We start from the raw sequence: 22,417 nt of genomic DNA on the forward strand, positions 1-22,417 counted from the left end.
AATGCAGCTGACCCAGGCCAGGTGGATATGTGTACAAGCTGAGTGAAATAGAACCCTCTGGTTGTTGCCAGGAGCTACTGATGTGATGACTAAAAACATTACCACCACCACCAGTACATTTAAGCCTTATTCATTTAAAAAAATTGTTTGGGAAGGGAGCTTAATGAGAGTTTTCTTCTTTTTATATTTGCATTGAGTGGTTCTAGATGTTTTGTTTTGATCAGAGAAGTCTCTCAGAAAGTTACCCAAATGAATATTTAATGCTACTGGAAATAGCCGTGGACAACATGCCTTTGAAAGAAAACAGCATTTAAATATTTTTTTCTCCTAGTTATAAAGTAATACTTTCTCACCACAGAAAATCTGTAAAATACAGAAAATTGTTTTTTATAAGTGACTTTTAATCATACCACCAAGAGATGGCTACTGTTAACAGTTTTTTCCTCATCAGCTAATGCTCCATGGTGGTATGAACTGTGTTGATTTTAGTTCATCACTGTAACCCTACTACCTAGCACAGTGCCTGGAACAGTTGGCACCTAATTAATATTTATTCAATGAGTGAACATATTAATATTTCCTTCTAGTATTTTTATGCATACGTTAACTTGTCTGTTAATAATATGGGGTCCGTACTGTACTTTTTCACTTTTCGTTATCTCCTGAGGCTTTTCTCATGATAACCAATATCTTTCCATCTAAAGTATGATTTTGCATAATGCATAATGTTGCATCCAATTTCATACTTCATTTAACCATTTTCCTATGCAAATGAAATCATATAGTATTGTACTATTTTGTGTCTTGTTTCTTTTGTTCAGCATAATGTTTTTGAGATTCATCCATACTGTTGCATGCATCAGTAATTATTTCCTTTTTATTAGCTGAGTAGTATTCTACTGTTTGGGTACTTATTGCTGTTGGGTAAAATACCCAAGAGTAGAATTACTGAATCATAGAGCAGGTGTATATTTAACTTTACAAGAAACTTCCAAAGTAGTTGTAGCATTTTACTCTCCCACCAGCGATGTAGGAGAGTTGCTCCCATCCTTGCCAACACTTCCGTGTTGAGAGTCATTTTTAAAAACTAATTAATTAATTAATTATTTTTGGCTGCCTTGGGTCTTGGTTGCTGAGCACGGGCTTTCTCTAGTTGTGGTGAGCTGGGGCTACTCTTCATTGCGGTGCGCGGGCTTCTCATTGTGGTGGCTTCTCTTGTTGCGGAGCACAGGCTCTAGGTGGGTGGGCTTCAGTAGTTGTGGCACGTGGGCTCAGTAGCTGTAGCGCACGGGCTTAGTTGCTCCGTGGCATGTGGGATCTTCCCGGACCACAGCTTTAAACCGTGTCCCCTGCATTCTTAACCACTGCGCCATCAGGGAAGCCTGAGAGTCTTTAATTTTAGCTCTTCTACTAGGCTAGTAAAGTGGTATCTCAGTATGGTTTATTTTGCATTTCCCTGGTGACTAACGATGTTGAGAATCTTTTCATTGGCCATACATATATCTTCTTTGATTGATACTGCCAAATCCCTTTCCAGAGAGATTGTGCTAATTTATGATTCTACCAAGAGTGTCACCTTTTAAAAATGTTTTCCATTTTGCTATGTGAAAAATACCATCTTGTTTTAATTCTCATATTTTATTACTTATGAAGTTTGGTGTTAAGGAGTGGCTCCAATGTGAGACCCAGGGACTTCCCTGGAGGTGCAGTGGTTAAGACTCTGTGCTTCCACTGCAGGGGTCATAGATTTGATCCCTGGTTGGGGAACTAAGATCCTGCATGCTGCTGCAGTGTGGCCAAAAAAACAAAGATATATCTGAGATCCAGATAGTTGGTTACTTCTTCCACAACTATTATGGGATAATCCATCTCTACACATTGGTTTGCAATGTTTTCCCAAACTCTTTGTTTTTAGCCATCCTGTTTATGTTCTTCCAGATGACTTTTAGCCTCTACTATGCTGCAGAGACCAATTTATTTTTGACCATTAGAAATTTGCTCTGTTTGATAGACGTGTGGAGCTCTGATTACTTCCTAAGTGAAGAACTTCCTCAGGATATCTGAACAATTCTCTTGGGTGGAAGCCTGAAGTCAAGACCCAAGAAAACAGAACCCAAATCTATTCAGCTCCTTCAAGTGCTCCTGCCTTGCTGGGATTGCTATGAATGGCCTTAGGTCAAAACTGCAAGGCATAATTCAGGGTCTGACTCCAGTGTGTATCCCCAGATCTCCTTCCAATACATAAATCTATATTAAAGGAGATTTGGTTTAACTCCTATAATCTTTTATCTGGAAGCTGTACAAAAGAACTTTCTGCTATGATGGAAGTGTCCTTTTCTACCACATCCAATTATTTAGCCACTAGCCACAGGTAGCTATTGAGCACGTATGTGGCTAGTGCACTTAAAGAAATGAATATTTAAATTTTATTTAATTTAAATGTACAGAGCCACCTATGACTACTCATTGGCCACCACAGTAACTGTTAAGACCGGTTTGCCTGTAATTTGCATATACTTCCTTGGATCTCAGTTTCATTATTCCACTATCACGGCTAAAATCAAAATACTTTTTGACTTTACCAGGCACTGTACTCGATGAGGGAAGACAGTTTCTATTCTCGGCTTACAATTTAAGGAGAGAAAAGGTCAGTTTTTAACCTGCAGAGTAGCCAGATTGCTGACTCTACGGAGACTTGCCCATCGTGTTCCCCAGTAAGGATGACCGGGGGAGGCAGGTACTGTGTCACTGCGTCAAAGGGGAAGAAGGGATTGCTTCTAGCAGGGTAGGTGACACGCAGAACTTATGAAAAGGTCAGTTCCTTGCACAGAGGAGGTCTGGCCCAGGGGCTCCGTGGAGCCGGCTGCCGTCCCCTTTCTGACAAGTGCAAAGGCAGAGAGGAGGCCACGGCGCCTAGCGGAGGGTCTTATCCACCCACTCGGAAACCGCCCCTCCCCGCGCACTACTGGATTAGAACTAGGATGGACGCGAACGTCCTACTTACTAAACTAACCGCTCTCGACAAATGTGACAACTTAAACCAGGGGTTTAAATAGGTTTCCTGACTGGGGGGAGGGTAAACTGTGGGAAGGAGCCTGATCAAATTGATAACGACTCCTAGACAGAGTGGCGGGGAGACCCCGACGAAAGGGAGGGAGGTCACCCGTGGGGAAGGTCTGGGAGGACAAGGGCTCCCTGCAAAGTGGCCCCAAGCGGACAGGAGGTGCACTGCTCCGCCGAGAGGCTGCTGGGTCGCTCGGGCCGGGTCACAAAATGGCCGCTGCTCCACTGGGGCTTTTGGTGCACGACCGAGGGGCCGCTGTTAGGTGCTCCAGGCCCGGACGGCGCAGGCAGCCGAGAAAGAGTCAGCTGCTGGAGGGGCAGGCAGAGAAGGGAAAACGTCTGTCGGAAGCTGAAGCGGAAGGAAGCGCGCGTGCGCGGAGGGCGGCCGCGCGGGCCGAGAGCCTCCTCGCGAAGCGTAAAGCCGGGGTCGCCGACTGCCTGGGAGTGGGAAGGCAGGCGGCCGAGCCGGCTGAGGCCGCGGGGCCGCGCGCTGGGCCTCGGCGCGGCGGCGGCGGCGGCTGCGCACGGGCCGCCGGGAAGGTGGGAGGGCGTCGAGCGGGAACGCGCACGCGCGCACGCGGGGCCGGGCCGCGCGCAGCCGCGGCCGCTGGGGTTGCCTCCCTCAGCTGCGGTCGCGGGCCCTCGCGACTCCGAGCGTCAGGAGGGAGCGGCGGGTGGGCCCGCATCCTGTCCGTGGGGTTCGAGGCCGGGCTCCGCGGCCGCCTCCTTCTGGTGCCTGGGCCGCCCTGAGGAGCCGGGCCGGGGCACGGCTGACTGACCGGCCCCGGGGATCCGAGACCGCTGGAGGCGAAGGCGGAGGCGTACGTCTGGCGGTCTCCTGGACCGGGAGGAGGCCGAGGGGACCATGTCCGGGAGGAACCTCCACTTCTCCACCACCGAACGCGTCATCAAAGGTGCCAAGCGGGCCGGGCCTTCCAGTCGACCAGCAGGAAACGGCCCTCGGCCGGGCGAAGGCTCGGGGCCGGAGGGAGGGAGCCGAGGACAGGAGGCGGGAGGGCGGCGGGGTCCCTGGTGGCGCCCATCCCGGAGGAGGACCTGGAGGGGGTGTGGGAGACGGGAGGCCGGAATCCCCACCGGGGCTCCCCAACGGGGGCGCCGGGCGTTTTCTGTTGCACCTGGACCAGTAGCTAGCTGGAGATTGCTTATTTATCTCCCGTAGTGTCGGATTTCCAGGCAGGGTGGCGATTTCTTCTCCCACCACCCCCAAAGAGTCTGGATCCACGTATTTTTAAAAAGAAGCGATTCCTCTTTTCTAGGCTCTTACTTGGGGGAAGCCATCTAGGGTGATGTGGGTAGGGAGTTGAGTAGACCCTTTCAAATCAGATCTTTCTGCTTCTCCTCTTCTGTAGGATCAGATCTTTCTTGCCTCTTCCCCACCCTTTTTTTAAGGATGGATAGGTACCACGTACCTTTTAGCCCACTTTCTTCAGATCATCACAAGTCACTGCTGTTAGTAAAAGAAACAATATAGTGAAATAAATGCAAATAAGTTCATATTGTGATATTTGAAAGGGATCTACAGATCTCTTGACATGATTTTTGTTGTTTTATTTTCCTTTTGGCCATAGAGACTTGGAGAATGATGTTCTCTGTTTCAGATGTCCAAAATAAACTAAAGTGTTCCTTACTAATACGTACAGGGTTTTACATTGTAGTTGTTTCTGCCCTTAAACTAAGAATAGTGGTTGAAACATAACCACTAATTTATGTGCCTCTTTCGTTCAGACATAAGACAAGTACAACTCTTCTCTCTGAGTTTTAATGCTCGATTTGAAAGCACTATTTTGTAAGAAGGGAATATACCGAGACCAGGTGTGTTAGTGACCTCTGAAACTCTTAAAATACTTTTATTTTTTCATTCTGGTAAGTAGAAGGAGAAAGGAAACCAGGATTGGTGACAAGAACTTTTATTTTAAGTGGAGAAAAATTATTGAATGTTCAATGAAGGGAGAGAATTTTAGTGTGAAACTTAGGTTCCCCCCCCTAAATAATTAAGCATCATAAATGTTGATTGTCTGCAATATGTAATTTTAGTGTGTAATGTAGTTTCCCCCCCCAAAAAAAGTCATCATCATAAGTGTTGATCATAAATGTTAATTATCTACACTATATAATATTTACTAAATGTAATGAGGTTTTTGAGATTTTTCTACTCAGCATTTGTGTGGTATCATTAGGGATTTAAGAGAATTGTTCATAGAACTGACAGCCCTTTAACTGCTAAATTCTTTTGACCATTTTAATGTCAGTCTTTATAGTATATAACCCATGAAGAGTATATAACCCTCTCTTAAGATTCAGAATCTACTAAACATAATCTTTTTTGATAAATCAAGGTCATCATTATGTACGTTAATTTCTGTCCTATGCAGTTAATATGGCCGGTGCATTCTGCTGTATAAGGGTGTTGGCAGTTTCCTCCTGTGCTAAAATGACTCCTCACTGCTATACCAGTTTAGTGCTTTTGTCTGTTCTTAGTGTATCTGCTGCAGTACTGTTCTCTATCTGTCAAAATATGCCCTTCTAATCTGCCACTTCTAAGCTGAAGTAGGCAGGGAAACCAGATAAACCAGAATAGTGTGTCAAGTCAGAATAAATAGGATCTGAGTGAAGCTTAGTGGTAGTCCTCAGACCTTCATGAATCTCAAATTCTGATCGCCATTGTAGTATGTAATTTCGACCATAACGTGCCGTAAGATAGCAAGGAAATTTTTAGATGACCCTTTCAGACCCTTAAATACAGAAGTAAAGTAAAACAAAATGTAGCTAAAATGCAGGTGCTGGCTTATTGCTAGGCATGCCCACAGTTAAGTGAATACCCTCATAGTCTATATGATTCAAATTTGGTTTTTGGTGAAATTTTATAAATTACTGCGTGTTATTATAAGATTACCCTTAAAAATGAAACATAAATGATTAAAAGCCCTTAGAATGTGTGGATTTGTCTCGTATATAAAAATTTTAGTGTAAGAACTTGAACACAGCAATTTTGGCTTCCTGGTGACTTACGTTACTTTTTTTCTGGGTTTTCCTGAGTTTGAAATATTGAGGTTTATTCTAAGAAAGTAAGGTGTCACTGTATATATAGCTAAGGTCCGGTTGTACTGTACTGGGTTCTAAATCCTCATCTAATATTATCTTTTCTGGCCAGAGTTGTTTGCATTTATTCACAGCTGGAAATCTTTTTCAGAGGTGAGACCACACCCCAGTTATTCTTGGTTTTGTCATTTCCTGTTAACTTTAAATTCTACTTAATTGTTTTGCTTGAGCAAATCTTGGAGAAGAGTGGGTGGGTGGGTAATGATTTGTATTTTGTGTCTTTTAAATAGCAACCTTCCTAAAATGAGGGACTAGATTGGAGGTTTTACTACTACTTCTCGGGCTTACTTGTGACCTTGCCTTTTTTTTTTAACCTTGCCATTTTACTTAAACTCTCTTTTTTTGATTTAATAATCTCATCTGCAAAATAGGGTTAATAATACCTTCTTTGTCAAGCATCTCAGCCACGCAAATGACATAACGGATGTGAAAAGCTTATGTGAAAAGCTTAAGACAAGGTAGTATTATGAAAAATGATAATAGTGTGAGCATAGATCAGCCACTTCATAAATGGATAATGGAGAAATCATTAACATTAAAAAAATATCAGAATCAGAAAGCATATGAAATTATGTTAGGAAACTGTGCCCAGTCAGGAAAATACCTCTTGTACAATATAAAGGATATCTGGGTGGAATCCCATGGATAACAGCGTACAAACCAATAATACAGTCTGTCTAGTACTTCCCTGGCAGCTGGTTTCTTCTCTAGCAGTTGAAGGTATTTATTTTGTGTTTAAAAATATAAACATTCTTATGATTTCACTCATTCATTAAATGTTTATGGAGAGCCATCTGTAATGTACTCCCAGTTGGTGCTCATTTGCTTCTTCTTTGTTTTAAAAAATTAAAATTTGTGTGAGCCTCCAGAACAGTCCATATACACTGGGGGCAACACTACTCACATCTGGAGCAGAAAACGAGAAACCCAAATAATTGCATTTTGAAAATCTTGCAGCTTGATTTTTTTTTTTCTGGTTTCCAAGTTTCTTTTCCTGTTTGAAGGAATTTTTTTTCTTTGACAGTGATTTTTATAAAAAGTTTATTCCTGTAGGCTGAATCTTTTCAGAAGCAACAAGGAAATTTCACTAGGCATTACACAACAAATATAGAGAATCCATTGTCTGAGTTTGCTCTTTGTGGCCGAATGGGTTTTAACAGAAGTCAGACTTCTTTTTTTTTTTTTTTAAATCATTGAATTGTACACTTTATTTATTTATTTATTTTTACTATTTAAAAATCTTTATTCAAATCAGATCTTTGCTTACTATTTATATTATCTTTCATTTAGGATTAAAATATAATATCTATCTGTAGTTTAAATCATACTTTTAGCCCTTTACAAAATATGAAGTTAAAGTTGTTATAGTTTAAAACTGAATAGAATTGGGGACATTAGATTTTTAAATGAAAATGAAAAATTATGATACATTAGAACATACATGTACACATACTACTAGACAAAGAGTGGTAGAACAAGATAAAATATAGTAATTTTCTATTTTTTCTTCTGGCTATTTTCTATATATTATAAATCACATACTTTTAATAAGTATTTAAATACAACTTTCAATTAATAAGTCAAATGCCAAATGAAGGATTACAAGAAAAAAATTGTCCTGAACTTTTCTTTTCACTTACTTCAACTACATGTTTTCCTAGGTTAGAAATTATCCATATTTAGAATATCTTAAAGTATTGATACATTTGATCCCCATATGTTAAACACTGTACAACTGGAAGTTCTCAAAAAAGAGGTAAAGAAAAAGAAAGAAATGGTACTCTCAATTTAGCTTCCCAAGAGTGAGAAGGATGCCCACAGTCTGTGCTTAGTTGTCTATATATGAAACAACAATGTTCACACTCCTCTTACTCTTTGTTTATATTCTTGACATTGTTATGATTTATATTACCTTTCTGTTTTCTTTCAAGAATAGAAACATCTGACTGCGATCTATCTTCTTTATTAAAATATAAATATTTTCTAGAATATGGACAGATAAGTTTTAATGACAAACAATAAAATACAGCAACCAATATTCAATAGCTTAAAAAAAAAAATTCAATAGGTATTCTGCCACTTAGTGGAGTTTTTCAAGAAAGCAATTCAGTACACCTTCTCAACTTACAAATGTATGTGCACTTTATTTTTATTTATTTTTAAAATAAATTTATTTTATTTATTTTTGGCTGTGTTGGGTCTTTGTTGCTGTGCGTGGGCTTTCTCTAGTTGTGGTGAGTGGGGGCTACTCTGTTGCGGTGCGCGGGCATCTCATTGCGGTGGCTTCTCTTGTTGCGGAGCACGGGCTCTAGGCACGTGGGCTCAGTAGTTGTGCCTCGCAGGCTCTAGAGCACAGCCTTGGTAGTTGTGGCTCGCGGGCTTAGTTGCCCTGCGGCATGCGGAACTTCCCGGACCAGGGCTCGAACCCGTGTTCCCTGAATTGGCAGGGGGATTCTAAACCACTGCAACCACTAGGGAAGCTCCAGACTTCTTTTCAGGAGGATGCTGATAGAGTTCTCCCATTCTCTTGGAATTCAAATGTAGAATGTACTGCCATTTGTAGCACACATTGAAGGCTGCTGGTTCTTTGATATCCTGGCACTGGGAATAGTGTGGCTATAGCTTTCTTAAAAAAATTTAGGAAGAGTAGTATAGACAGAAATGGCTATTTCCAAAGTATATCCTGAAGCCCGTTTCAGTCTCTGGTACCTATACCTCATTTATTTCCCCTCTGTCCCCTCTTTCCGTTTTTCATATTATGAGAATGGATTTACCAAGGATGAAAAATATTTTTTTTTCTTTTAAATGTAAGCTTAACCCTGCTAATTACAAAATTTGAAAGGCAAAAGGGAAGAAAACAAAGGCTTCATATTCCTTCCTTCCAGAAACGACTACTCTTAATACTTTTCATTATTATACTTTCATTAAGACTTTTCAATACAGTTGACCCTTGAACAATACAGGTTTGAACTGTGGGCCCACTTATACGTGGATTTTTTTTCAATAGTAAATACTACAGTACTACATGATCCAAGGATGGTTGAATCTGAGGATGTGGAACCATGGATAGGGAGGAACTTTGGGTATGGGGGAACCACCCGTGTTTACACAGAGGGCTGATTGTAAGATGTACTTGGATTTTCTATTGTGTGGAATGTTAGCACCTCTAACCCCCTCTTTATTCAAGGGTCAGCTGTATTTCCATCTACTGGTATATTTTAAATTAAAAGGAAAGTGGATGACATATATTAAACCTTTTATTATACAAATATCTCATATTATTTTAACATAAATATTGTAATTTTACCTAAATTCTTTCATATTGGTTTCAGTCAGCATGAAAATGATTTGAAAGTGCTTGTATTCATATTTTGTTCCTTTGTATTTTCAGTCATTTGATACAGTGCCAACCCAGAAGAAACATATTCAAGTATAAGTATTCGATATGAACAAGTCATATAGCACACATCTGTTGAATTTGTCAACATTATTTAAGTTATACTTAGTTTACCATTGTAATTAACAACTGCCAAACTATAATATTTATTTTTAAATTTTTTTTGGTGTATACTTTTTTTTTACATCTTTATTGGAGTATAATTGCTTTACAATGATGTGTTAGTTTCTGCTTTATAAGAAAGTGAATCAGCTATACATATACATATATCCCTGTATCTCTTCCCTCTTGTATCTCCCTCCCTCCCACCCTCCCTATCCTACCCCTCTAGGTGGTCACAAAGCACCGAGCTGATCTCCTTGTGCTATGCAACTGCTTCCTACTAGCTATCTATTTTACATTTGGAGGTGTATATATATATGTCCATGCCACTCTCTCACTTTGTCCCACCTTACCCTTCCCTCTCCCCGTGTCCTCAAGTCCATTCTCTAGTAGGTCTGCATCTTTATTCCCGTCCTGCCCCTAGGTTCTTCATGACCTTTTTTTTTTTTTAGATTCCATATATATGTGTTAGCATACGGTATTTTTCTCTTTCTGACTTACTTCACTCTGTATGACAGACTCTAGGTCCATCCACCTCACTACAAACAACTCAATTTCATTTCTTTTTATGGCTGAGTAATAGTCCATTGTATGTATGTGCCACATGTTTATCCATTCATCTGTTGATGGACACTTAGGTTGGTTCCATGTCCTGGCTATTGTAAATAGGGCTGCAGTGAACATTGTGGTACATGACTCTTTTTGAATTATGGTTTTCTCAGGGTATATGCCCAGTAGTGGGATTGCTGGGTCGTATGGTAGTTCTATTTTTAATTTTTTTAAGGAACCTCCATACTGTTCTCCATAGTGGCTGTATCAATTTACATTCCCACCAAAGGTACAAGAGTGTTCCCTTTTCTCCACACCCTCTCCAGCATTTATTGTTTGTAGATTTTTTAGTGATGGCCATTCTGACTGGTATGAGATGATATCTCATTGTACAAACTACAATATTTAAACACTGGAAATTGATGCTATTTGAGATTCACACCTCTGAGTGAAAGTCTCAAACCTCAAAAAGGACATCTTAATTTAAACACTTAATTTTTTTTTTTCCAAGCAGGAATAAGGTGTTCTTTTTTACCCGTATGATAATGGTTGTGATTGAAGCCCTATGTATATCAGACATTTGGTAATAAAGCTTTCTTCCATAAAGTAACATTATCACATTTTACTGTAAAGTTAAAAAAAAAAAAGCTATCGGATTATTGGAGAGACAAGTGCTAAGGACTCATTACTTAAAGTGAATTAAAGAATTAGTTAACACAGGGGACTATATTCAATATCCTGTGATAAACTATAATGGAAAAGAATATGAAAAAGAATGTGTATAACTGAGTGACTTTGCTGTACAGCAGAAATTAAACACAACATTGTAAATCAACTATACTTCAATAACATTTTTTTAAAAAAGAATTAATTAAAACACTTTTCCTGGGCTTCCCTGGTGGCGCAGTGGTTGGGAGTCCGCCTGCCGATGCAGGGGACACGGGTTCGTGCCCCGGTCCGGGAAGATCCCACATGCCGCGGAGCGGCTGGGCCCGTGAGCCATGGCTGCTGAGCCTGCACGTCCGGAGCCTGTGCTCCGCAACGGGAGAGGCCACAGCAGTGAGAGGCCAGCGTACTGCAAAACACAAACAAACAAACAAACACTTGTCCTAAGCAGTTTTGATAATAGAGTATTTTTCCATTAAAGTGACATTTTGGGGAAAAGCTAATTTTTAGACATACGTCTATGAGAGACAGACTTCTTCAGGTACTTCTCATATTTGTGGTCATTTCAGAGCTTTGCTGCTACTAATGGCAATAAAGAGCTGTCTTTTAATCTTTTCATCCTTTGGTGCAATCATTAATAGAATATAACACTCTGTTTTAAAGTTTTCATGTTAAATTTTAGCTTCATTTGAAATTGCAAAACTGAGGTCTAAAAATTTCAACCTAACCTAATATGATATCTGACTTAGTTATCTTTATAGTCTACCTAATTATTCAGATGTATGCAGAGAGAATTTTTAGTTTCCTATATTCAGTTTTCTTTTGTTGGCAAACTATTTTTATCATGAAATCTTTTAGTTTCTTGAGTCTTTGTTTATTATTAGAAGAGGGTATAACTTGATAATTAGGCTCTCTAGACTGGGTGACAGAAAAATATGCCATATTAGCTGGCCAAGTAAATGTGTATCTTTGATCATTATTAGATTTATTGAATACTAAGAATTCATGATGTTTTTGTGCAGTGTCTAGACAATGTTAGCCCAAGAGAGTGAAATTTGGAATGAAGTAAACACTAGGAGATAATTTAATAATTCATTCAAGAATTGCCAATGGAATCCTTGCTAAAAATGTTTAACCTGTATCTAGTTATAGTAAATGATCAGACAAATCCAGTTTATGGGACTTTCTATAAGACAAATGGTCTGAACTCTTCAAAAGTGTCAAAGTGATAACAGTAAACATCAATTTTAATGGTAGAATTCTGTGGCTGTCCAATAAACAATGGCAACAGTCCACACTGTCCAATAGACTAGGCACTAGTCAAATGTGGCTATTGATCAGTTGAAATGTGGCTAATGGCATTGCAGAGCTACATTTTAAATTTTATTTTAAAAAATGTCAAAGTGATGAAAAATTTAAAAGGCAAGAGGACTATTCTAGATGAGAGAAGATGAAAGAGAAATGACAGTCAAGTACAGTGCCAAGCCTGGATTGGGAAAATGAAAAAAGTCATAGAGGACATTTTGGGGACAACTGGGGAAAGTTGAATATGGAGTATATATTAGATATAGTATATCAATGGGAAATGTCTTGGGTGTGTGATATGGTATTGTGGTTATAAAGGAGAATGTTCTTATTCTTAGGTAATACCTGATGAAGTATTTAGGTTGAAATGTCATGAAGTCTGCAATTTGTTTTCAGATGGTTCAGGGGAAAAAAAATGTACTTGTTAAGAGAGAAAGCAAAAGTGGCACAATGTTTACCACGGTGAATATGGGTAAAGAGCAAATGAATATTCATTTTACTATTCTTTCACTTTTTGATAGGTTTTCAGTTTTTCAAAATATAAAGTAGAGAGAAAAAAGAGTACAGTTAAGAAATGCCTCACATAACTAGACTCAGGAAAGGCACTATCATATTTGAGGATTCAGTGGTGGCTTAGTGAAGGCAAGCTAAAGAGAAGAACATGAGTTTTAAAGTATATTATAGCTGATGTGGCGTGGAGGCAACTTGCTTAGTAGGAAAAGAGGTTGTTGCAGCTACATGATGGGTCTTCGAAGAACATGCAGAAGTAAGGATGGAGAAAGCAAGTATACTTGACTAAGGACTTGAGAGCGTGGGTAAACTAGAAGTGTCAGAGAATGGGAAGAGGTTAAATGAAGAAAAGGAGAAGGAAGAGGAATAGCTGAAATCTATCAGTGATCAGTTGACAGTGATCCCATTAAGGAGATAGCAAGATTATTTTGATGGCTGTGTGTTAAAAACAAACAAACAGCTGAGGCTTAGTTGACTTATAAATGTAATCCAAGATTATGGAAAGTGCAAACATTACCCAAACAGATATGGTGACAGACTTGTTCTTGTTTTTTGGAGAGATTCAAGTGAGTAAGGCGGTAGGGGGATAAAATAAATATTAAAAAGCACTAATAAGGAGAGAAGATGGAAAGGATTTCCTAAGTATATTTCCCATCCCTGTTAATCATACCACTTACCCATTTAGTCACTGGCTCACATGACAAGCCTGGGAGTCAGGCCAAACTCTCCTATCGCTTTCACTTCATATCCCGTTCTACCAGAATCAGTTCTGTGGACTTCTGGTTTCTGCATAAACTTCTGCTTCATCTCCCTCTCTTACTTCTTACTTGTACTATTGCAGTAGCCACTTGCTGGGGCTATTGAATCTAATCTCCATGCTGCCATCATGATCTTTGGATAATGTAAACGATCATTCTTGTGCTTGAAATCCTTCATGAACGTTTCCAGCCCGTAGGATAAACTCTAACTTTGTTGATGTAGAAGTTCCTTCATGCTAAACCTCTAACCTTGTGTTAGTTCCTCCTCGTTTCACACCCCCATTCCCAAACCTACTTTCCTACTCCTTGTGGTTCCCTAGAATGCCATGTCATGTTGTATCTGTGAATGGTCTTTTTGTATTACTTCTCTGAAGAATCTTGTCCCCCAACTTGACTAGCTCCTATCTATCTTTCAAGATTTAGCCAAGAGGACATCTGAGAAGCTTCTTCTCCTTTACTAGTAGGTTGTATGAGTAATGGTTTTGGAACATGGGCTTTGAAGTCAGGTGAACCTGGATTCAAATTCTGCCTCTTTTGGTATCTGTGTGACTTTGGACAAATCACTTAACTTTGTTTTACCTCCGTTTCCCTATTTGCGGGAGAGGGATAATAAAACTTAGCTTGCAGGATAGTTGTAAGGGTGAAATAAACTCCACAAAGTGCAGTGACAGGCACGTAGTAAGTGCTCAGTACATGTTAGCTGCTATCATCATCAGAAGAAGAATTAGATATTGCCTCCCATGTGCTCCCATGAGCAGTCTCATTGCTTTACAAATTTCTTTAAATATTTTTATTTTATTTTATTTATCTGGCCGCACTGTAGGGTGTGTGGGATCTTAGTTCCCCGACCAGGGATCAAACCCACGCTCCCTGCATTGGAAGCATGGAGTCTTAACCACTGGACCTCCAAGGAAGTCCAAGAACTGTGTGTTCTTAATGTTGAATACAGTGCCTAGCACATAGGCGTTTAGTAATTGTTTAAGTGAAAGCATAAGAAGCTTATTTTATTGAAGACGGTGTAGGAAAGAGCACAGGCGCTGCTAATTACTAGTTGTGTTACTTTCGTCATTTGTTTTCCTTGCTTCAAGTTTAAAATGGGAGATAACCGTACCTACCTCAGAATTTAAAGATTGTATTTCATATTGTACAGTATTATGTAGAGTGCTTAGCATAGTACCCATAGTGGGTGCTTAATAAATGTTAGCTGTTCTTTATTAAATGAATTCTTCTTGAATCTTGGTGAGATCTGACAGCAGGTCTGTTTGACTTTAAGTGGCATATGTGCAATGATAGTTTAACAGTGTCATATTTTCTATTTTCCAACCTTAATCTCTTTAGCTTTTGAAAAGACTTAAACGTAAAATCCTTAATAAAAATGGTGAAAATTTCCTTTTCTATAGTATAGATAGAATTTTGGAAATCATGTATTCAGAAACAGATCTATTTGATGAGTTCCTACTACAAGCAGCATGTTTCTGGTTATACTCAGAAGCTTAAATACTGTCTTGAAAAGTACTCAGTATAGCGTATGATAACTTCCCAAAAATGTGACAGAAAATTAGAACTCCGGAGCTTCCGATGACTAATAACCACCGGGAAGAGCAGATGACTAAAACGTAGACTATATCTCGTAAGAAATGTTTGCTCCTTCACTCTATAAATTGATAATCCTTTCAGGTTTAAACTTTAATGATTGATCAGTGGCCTAAAGAGGTAAGACTTAATTTGTGGTTTTTTGTGTGTATGCCTAGGCACATTTTATTCTTGTGACCTAAGGCTTTGTGGAAGTTTAAAAATAAAATAAGATAGTTTTAATGAATGGCCAGAGTAATAATGGTAATTGGTGGATTTATTCATTAAAGCGAGTTAGTTGTTTTTTACTATTGTGCATTGTTTTATTGACCACATATGATCACTATAAACTTATTGTTTCTGTCAGACTAGTGAGTTCTGTGACTGTCAAAGAACAGAGGGAATAATCTGAAAGAGCTATTTCAGATTATTGAAATAAAATTATTTGTTCTGATCAGTTATGGAAGGACCTGAAAGGTACATATGACTTTCACTAATAATATCTAATATAACCTCTTAAGCAGTGTTTAACTGGTTCATGATTGGAAATGCAGGTGAGTAGATTAGGAAATAAGTCTGTAAAAGTAGGGCAGGCTTGCTGGCTTAAAATAGGAATGAAAGCAGGGTTATTTGGAGTGAACAGAGATAGCTATTTAGGTAAATCCTAGTGTCCCGTGAGGATAAGACCACACAGTAATCTAAAAATAACAGCTCATAGGCCAATAACTTTTAAGGGTTATCTTTTATACTTACTGTAGGATTAAAGTGGTCATCACCAATGTGGTCTTTCTCTTTAATGCAGTTCTGCATCAGATGTTAGGCGTATGAAAATATGTGTCATTTATGTATTGGATGTATATTGAAGCAGTACACTGAATTGAATTGAATTTGACCATGGAAAGGCTGCAGCATTTCTTCAGTGTACTTCAGGAACTTAGTTTTAAAAATTTATTAAATTTTTATTTTGATAATTATAGATTCACAGGATATTGCAAAGAAAGGTACAGGAAAGTCCTATACATCCTCCCCTAGGTCTGTTCCACAATGTCAGTATCCCACACTACCACAGTACTATACCAAAATCAAGAAGTTGACGTTGGCACAATCCAAATAGCTTATTCAAGTTTCACCAGTTATACATGGACTTGTGTGTTTGTGTGTGTGTGTGTGTAGCTCTGTGCAATTTCACATGTGTATAACTACCACCACAATCAAGATACTCAACTGTATCGTCACCACAAGACTCTTGTGTTACTGTCCCTTTGTAGCCACACCCATCCCCTTCAGAAACCCTTTTTTTTTTTTCTTTTGCGGGATGTGGGCCTCTCACCTCTGTGAGCAAAAATGAGCAAGCCCCAGAAACTCATTTTGATAGTTTGGTGATTGTTTTGAATCATGTTCAAACCTGATTTGAATAGGGTTTTTGCTTCTGAGTTGGAAGCATTGTAAAATAATTTTTATTGCAATACAGGTAATGTAACAGCAACTGACTCATGGTAAAAACTAGGTTAAAATGTGTTAGCAATTTAGGAGCACTGAAAACTTTCTTGGCTAAATATATATAGACTTAGAATGATGATTTTGTACTCTGGTTACCAACAAGAATCACCTGTGGAGCTTAAAAAAAACATGAAGAAAACATGGGTACCTTGGCCTCATTCCATGTAAATCTGGAAAGCAATGTTGAATGTAAAAATGCAAGTTACAAAAGGATACACAGGGACTTCCCTGGTGGCACAGAGTTAAGAATCTGCCTGCCAATGCTGGTGACATGGGTTGGAGCCCTGGTCCGGGAAGATCCCACATGCCACGGAGCAACTAAGCCTATGTGCCACAACTACTGAGCCTGTGCTCTAGAGCCCGTGAGCCACAACTACTGAGCCCGCTCGCCTAGAGCCCGTGCTCTACAGGAAGAGAAGCCACCGCAATGAGAAGCCCATGCACCGTAACGAAGAGTAGCCCCCACTTGCCGCAACTAAAGAAAGCCCATGTGCAGCAACAAAAACCCAACACAGCCAAAAATAATTAATTAATTAATTAATTTTTAAAAAAGGATACACAGTATGATACCACATATGTAAAAATTTTAATATTGTGTATAGATATATTTATAACAAAAAATTATATACATGTAGGAAGGATACACAAGTACTTAAAGGTACTAATTACCCCTGGGATGAAGGAAAAGGATGAAGGCTGTCTTCAATTATATCTATAACATTTTAGTTCTTGAAAAATATTTGAAACAGATATGACAAACTTAATATTTTAAATCTACATGGTAGGTACATGGGTGTTTGTATTATTTGTATTATTTTCTATACCATCTTATGTAAAATTATTTTTTGAAATATTTCATTAAAATTTGTGTACATGTAGTATATTACATATGTGTCTGGAATTTCCTCTTTTCTCCCTTTTAGTATACCTTCTATTTATTTTATTTTGATGCCAAGAGTGGAGTGCTTCTGTAACAAATACCCAAAAATGAGAAAGTGGCTTTGTAACTACCAGAAGACCCAGCTCAAGTTTCAACTTTCTGATGCCCTTCCTTGATTTCTGCAGCCATCTACTGATAATCCCCTTTATAATCTTCCATACAGTCTGTACCGTACAGTGTATTGCTTAACTGTTCTGTGTTGATATTACATCTTGTTTTTTTGTTTGTTTGGTGTTTTTTTTTTTTTTTTTCGGTACGCGGGCCTCTCACTGTGGTGGCCTCTCCCGTTGCGGAGCACAGGCTCCGGACGCGCAGGCTCAGCGTCCATGGCTCAGGGGCCCAGCCACTCCGCGGCATGTGGGATCCTCCCGGACCGGGGCACGAGCCCGTGTGCCCTGCATCGGCAGGCGGACTCTCAGTCACTGCGCCACTAGGGAACCCCTACATCTTGTTTTATATGAATTATTTTGTCTACTTAAATAGAACATAAATTTATTTAAGGTAGATTCCATATGTTAAAAATTATATAAGCTATACCTTACCTACACAGTATGAGCATGTAGTAGATGCCAGATAAATACTGAATTATTTAACTTAGAATATAATTATCTCCCTAGTATTTCTGAACTTTCCTCAAAGAACCCTTCCAGTTCTTTGCTATAGATTTCAGAACTTCAGATTTTAACAAATATCACTATTATCCAGGATTTTAGGAAGGCTAGATATAGGAACTTAGATCTATCCAGGTATTGAATGTTTTATTTTTCAGTTAGTAACATTGTATAACCATGAATTCCATAAAATGTAGAATTGTGTAAAATCCTGGATTTTGTAAAATTCTTTTGCTTTTGCTGAAATCTTGTGTATGAATGTTATTTGTCTTATGTTATGTCCACGTAGTTCTCATTTGAACTTAAATTTTAGTGGCTTCTCAGAGAGATTATTTTCATTCTAACCTGTCTTATTTTACTTTGATTTATGTATTAAGAAAAAGTATTGCAGATTATTTGGTGAAGCACTATAGCAAAAGAACTTAGTCTCTGGAATCAGTTGACCTGGGGTCAAATTCCAGCTCCTCCAGTTACTAGTTGTGAGATTTTGGAGAAACTTTCTAACTTCCCTAAACCTCGGTTTCCACATCTGTCAAATGGGGATAGTAATACTTCATAGAGTGTTATTAGGTTAGATGAGCCCTTAGCATAATGCCTGTTATGTAGTTAGCACACAACCAATAAACATTATGGTCACTAGTATTATTGTGACTCCAGTTATGAAAGTTGAAATCTGAAACCTATATTGAAAAGCGTTTTTTAGATACTTTTGACAACTTAGCACAACATAAATAATTTAGCATCAGAGACTTTAGCTAACTTGTATTAGCAAATTTATCAATAAGAAGAATAACACATTATTACCAAGTAGTGTTTATCCCAGGAATGCAAAGTTGTGTTAACATTTGAAAATAAATGAATATAATCTACATATTAACAATAAAGGAGAAAATGTATATGATTACTTCAATAAATTCAGAAAAACTCTGACAAAAATTCAACACCCCATTCATGATTTAAACAGACGTACCTCTAGAAAACTAGGAATAGGGGAAACTTCCTTAACTGATGATCATCTATGAAAAACCTGTAGCTAATGTCATACTTAATGGTAAACTATTGGATGTCTTTCCCCTAAGATTAGGAATAATATAAGGATGGACTTTCTTGCCACTTCTGTTCAGCATTCTAATAGTCCTAGCTATTGAAATAAGGCAAGAAATTAAACTAAAAGGCACACAGATTGAAAAGAAGTAAAACCGTCTCATTTGCAAACTGCAAAATATATATAGAGAGAAAATACAAGGGAATCTACAAAATAATCATTAGTAATTAAATTTAGCAAGGTCAAGGGAAACAAAGTGAATATACAAAACTTAATTGCATTTTTATATACCATCAGCAAGCAATTCATAAATGAATTTTTTTTTTTTCGGTACGCGGACCTCTCGCTGTTGTGGCCTCTCCCGTTGCGGAGCACAGGCTCCGGACGCGCAGGCTCAGTGGCCATGGCTCACGGGCCCAGCCGCTCTGTGGCACGTGGGATCTTCCCGGACCGGCACGAACCCGTGTCCCCTGCATCGGCAGGCGGACTCTCAACCACTGCGCCACCAGGGAAGCCCATAAATGAAATTTTAAAAAATTTTACTTAGAATAACAACCAAAAACCGTAAAATACTTAGGAATAAATCTGACAAAAATATGTCATATCTCTTCACTGAAAACCACAGGACATTGCTAGGAGAAATTTAAAACCTAAATATAGGGAGAGTTATATCATGTTCATGAATCAGACCATACAATATAGTTAAGATGTCAGTTCCCCAAACTGATTTATAGATACAATTCAATCAAAATCCTAAAAGGATTTTTTTTTAAATAAGTTTATTTTTTTATTTTTGGCTACATTGGGTCTTCGTTGCTGCGCATGGGCTTTCTCTAGTTTCGGCAAGCAGGGGCTACTCTTTGTTGCGGTGCACAGGCTTCTCATTGCAGTGGCTTCTCTTGTTGCAGAGCATGGCCTCTAGGCCCTCGGGCTTCGTAGTTGTGGCTTGCGGGCTCTGGAGTTCAGAGCTCAGTAGTTGTGGTGCACGGGCTAAGTTGCTTCGCGGCATGTGGGAATCTTCCCAGATCTGGGATCGAACCCATGTCCCCTACACTGGCAGGCAGATTGTTAACTACTGCGCCACCAGGGAAATTCCCTAAAAGGATTTTTTAATAGCAATTGGTAAGCTGATTCTAAAATTTATATGAAAGTAAAAAAGGCTGAGAATAAGCAAACCAATTATTTTGTCTTATTATTTTTTTGTAGGGGGAAGACAATTGAGGACTTTTTTTTTTTTTTTTTTTTTGCGGTATGCGGGCCTCTCCCGTTGCGAGGCGCAGGCTCCGTACACGCAGCCTCAGCGGCCATGGCTCACGGGCCCAGCCGCTCTGTGGCACGTGGGATCTTCCTAGACCGGGGCACGAACCCGTGACCCCTGCATTGGCAGGCGGATTCTCAACCACTGAGCCACCAGGGAAGCCCGGACTTTTTTTTCTTAGTTTTTAATTATAGTTGAGTTAAAATTTAGTTTCTGGTGTACAGCAAAGTTATTTAGATATACATATATATTATGTATATATTCTTTTTCATATTCTTTTCTATTATGGTTTATTACAAGATTTTGAGTATAGTTCCCTGTGCTATACAGTAGGACCTTATTGTTTATCTGTTTTATACATAGTAGTTTGTATCTGCTACTCCCAAACTCCTAATTTATCCCCCACTTCCCACTTTTGTAACCCTAAGTTTATTTTCTGTCTGTCTGCTTCTGTTTTGTAAATAAATTCATTTGTATCATATTTTAGATTCCACATATAAGTGATATCATATGATATTTGTCTTTCTCTTTCTGACTTCACATAGTATGATTATCTCTAGGTCCATTCATGTTGCTTCAAATGGCATTATTTCATTCTTTTTCATAGCTGAGTAGTATTCCATCGTGTGTGTGTGTCTGTGTCTGTCTGTGTGTGTCTGTGCATGTACCATATCTTTATCCATTCATCTGTTGATGGACATTAGGTTGCTTCCATGACTTGGCTACTGTAAATAGTAAGTAAACCAATTTTAAAAGGGAAGAACGAGGTTGAAGGACTCACACTACCTGATTTCAAGACTCACTATAAAGCTACAGTAATTAAGACAGTGTGGTAAAGGTAAAAGGATAGACTTATGGATAAATGTAAAGGAGTAGAGTCCAGAAATAGACCCACACATAAATGGTCATTTGATTTTTGACAAAGCAATTCAGCAGTGAAAAGAAAAACTTTACAACAAATGGTGTTGGAACAACTGTATATCCATATGGAAAAAAGTGAAATCTGACACATACCCTACACAAAACTTAATTAATAATGCATCATAGACTTAAATGTAAATGCTAAACCTTACCATTTTTATAAACTTCTAGAAGAAAACATAGAAGAAATCTTTGTGACCTTGGGTTGGACAAACTTAAGTCACGAAAAGCATGAACTATAAAAACTGATAATTGGAAATCATCAAAATTAAAATCTTTTGTTCTTCTAAATTTGTTTTGTTAAGAGAATGAAAAGATAAGCCATGGACTGGGAGAAAATATTCACACTCTATGTGTCTTACAAAAGACTTGTGTCAAGAATATATAAAGAACTTAACAATTCACTAATTAGCCAACCAGCAGAATTTTAAAATGGACAAAAGATTTGAACAGACAAGTCCCAAATGAAGGTATAACAAATAGCCAGTAAAGAGGATATTCGACATCATTAACTATTAGGGAAGTACAAATTAAAACCACAGTGAGGGCTTCCCTGGTGGCGCAGTGGTTAAGAATCCACCTGCCAGTGCAGAGGTTACGCGTTTGAGCCCTGGTCCGGGAAGATCCCACGTGCTGCGGAGCAACTAAGCCCGTGCGTCACAACTATTGAGCCTGCGCTCTAGAGCCCGCAAGCCACAACTACTGAGCCTTTGTGCCACAACTACTGAAGCCTGCACACCTAGAGCCCGTGCTCTGCAACAAGAGAAGCCACTACAATGAGAAGCCTGCACACTGCAACGAAGAGTAGCCCCCACTCACTGCAACTAGAGAAAGCCCTCACGCAGCAACAAAGATCCGATGCAGCCAAAAATAAATAAATAAAAAAATTTTAAAAACCACAATGAACTACCGCTACACACCCATTAGAATGGCTGAAATTAAAAAGACAATTACCAAGTTTTAACAAGGATGTGGAGTGACTGGAACTCTCAGGCACTGCTGGTAGGAATGTAAAGCTGTAAAACTACTTAGGAAAATTGCTTGACAGTCTCCTCATGTTAATTATATACCTGTCATACATCCCTGGCATTCCACCCCTA

At 38.9% G+C, this 22,417-nt stretch overlaps 1 protein-coding gene across 4 annotated transcripts in view; it reads left to right on the plus strand.

Moving 5' to 3' along the window:
• Nucleotides 1–3,601: 3,601 nt before the first annotated feature.
• The window catches only part of PPP3CC (protein phosphatase 3 catalytic subunit gamma), a 90,766-nt gene continuing 71,950 nt past the window's right edge, over nt 3,602–22,417 (plus strand). For 2 of the 4 annotated variants that reach the window (XM_067039861.1, XM_059072472.2), the window contains exon 1: nt 3,602–3,977. In XM_067039861.1, the coding sequence (XP_066895962.1) occupies nt 3,929–3,977 (49 nt within the window). In that variant the 5' untranslated portion in view covers nt 3,602–3,928. The remainder of the gene's footprint in view (nt 3,978–22,417) is intronic. The other 2 variants (XM_059072471.2, XM_067039862.1) reach the window with 2 other exon arrangements.

This window comes from Kogia breviceps, chromosome 8 (assembly GCF_026419965.1).
Source record: "Kogia breviceps isolate mKogBre1 chromosome 8, mKogBre1 haplotype 1, whole genome shotgun sequence".
NCBI classification, from domain to species: Eukaryota; Metazoa; Chordata; class Mammalia; order Artiodactyla; family Physeteridae; genus Kogia; species Kogia breviceps.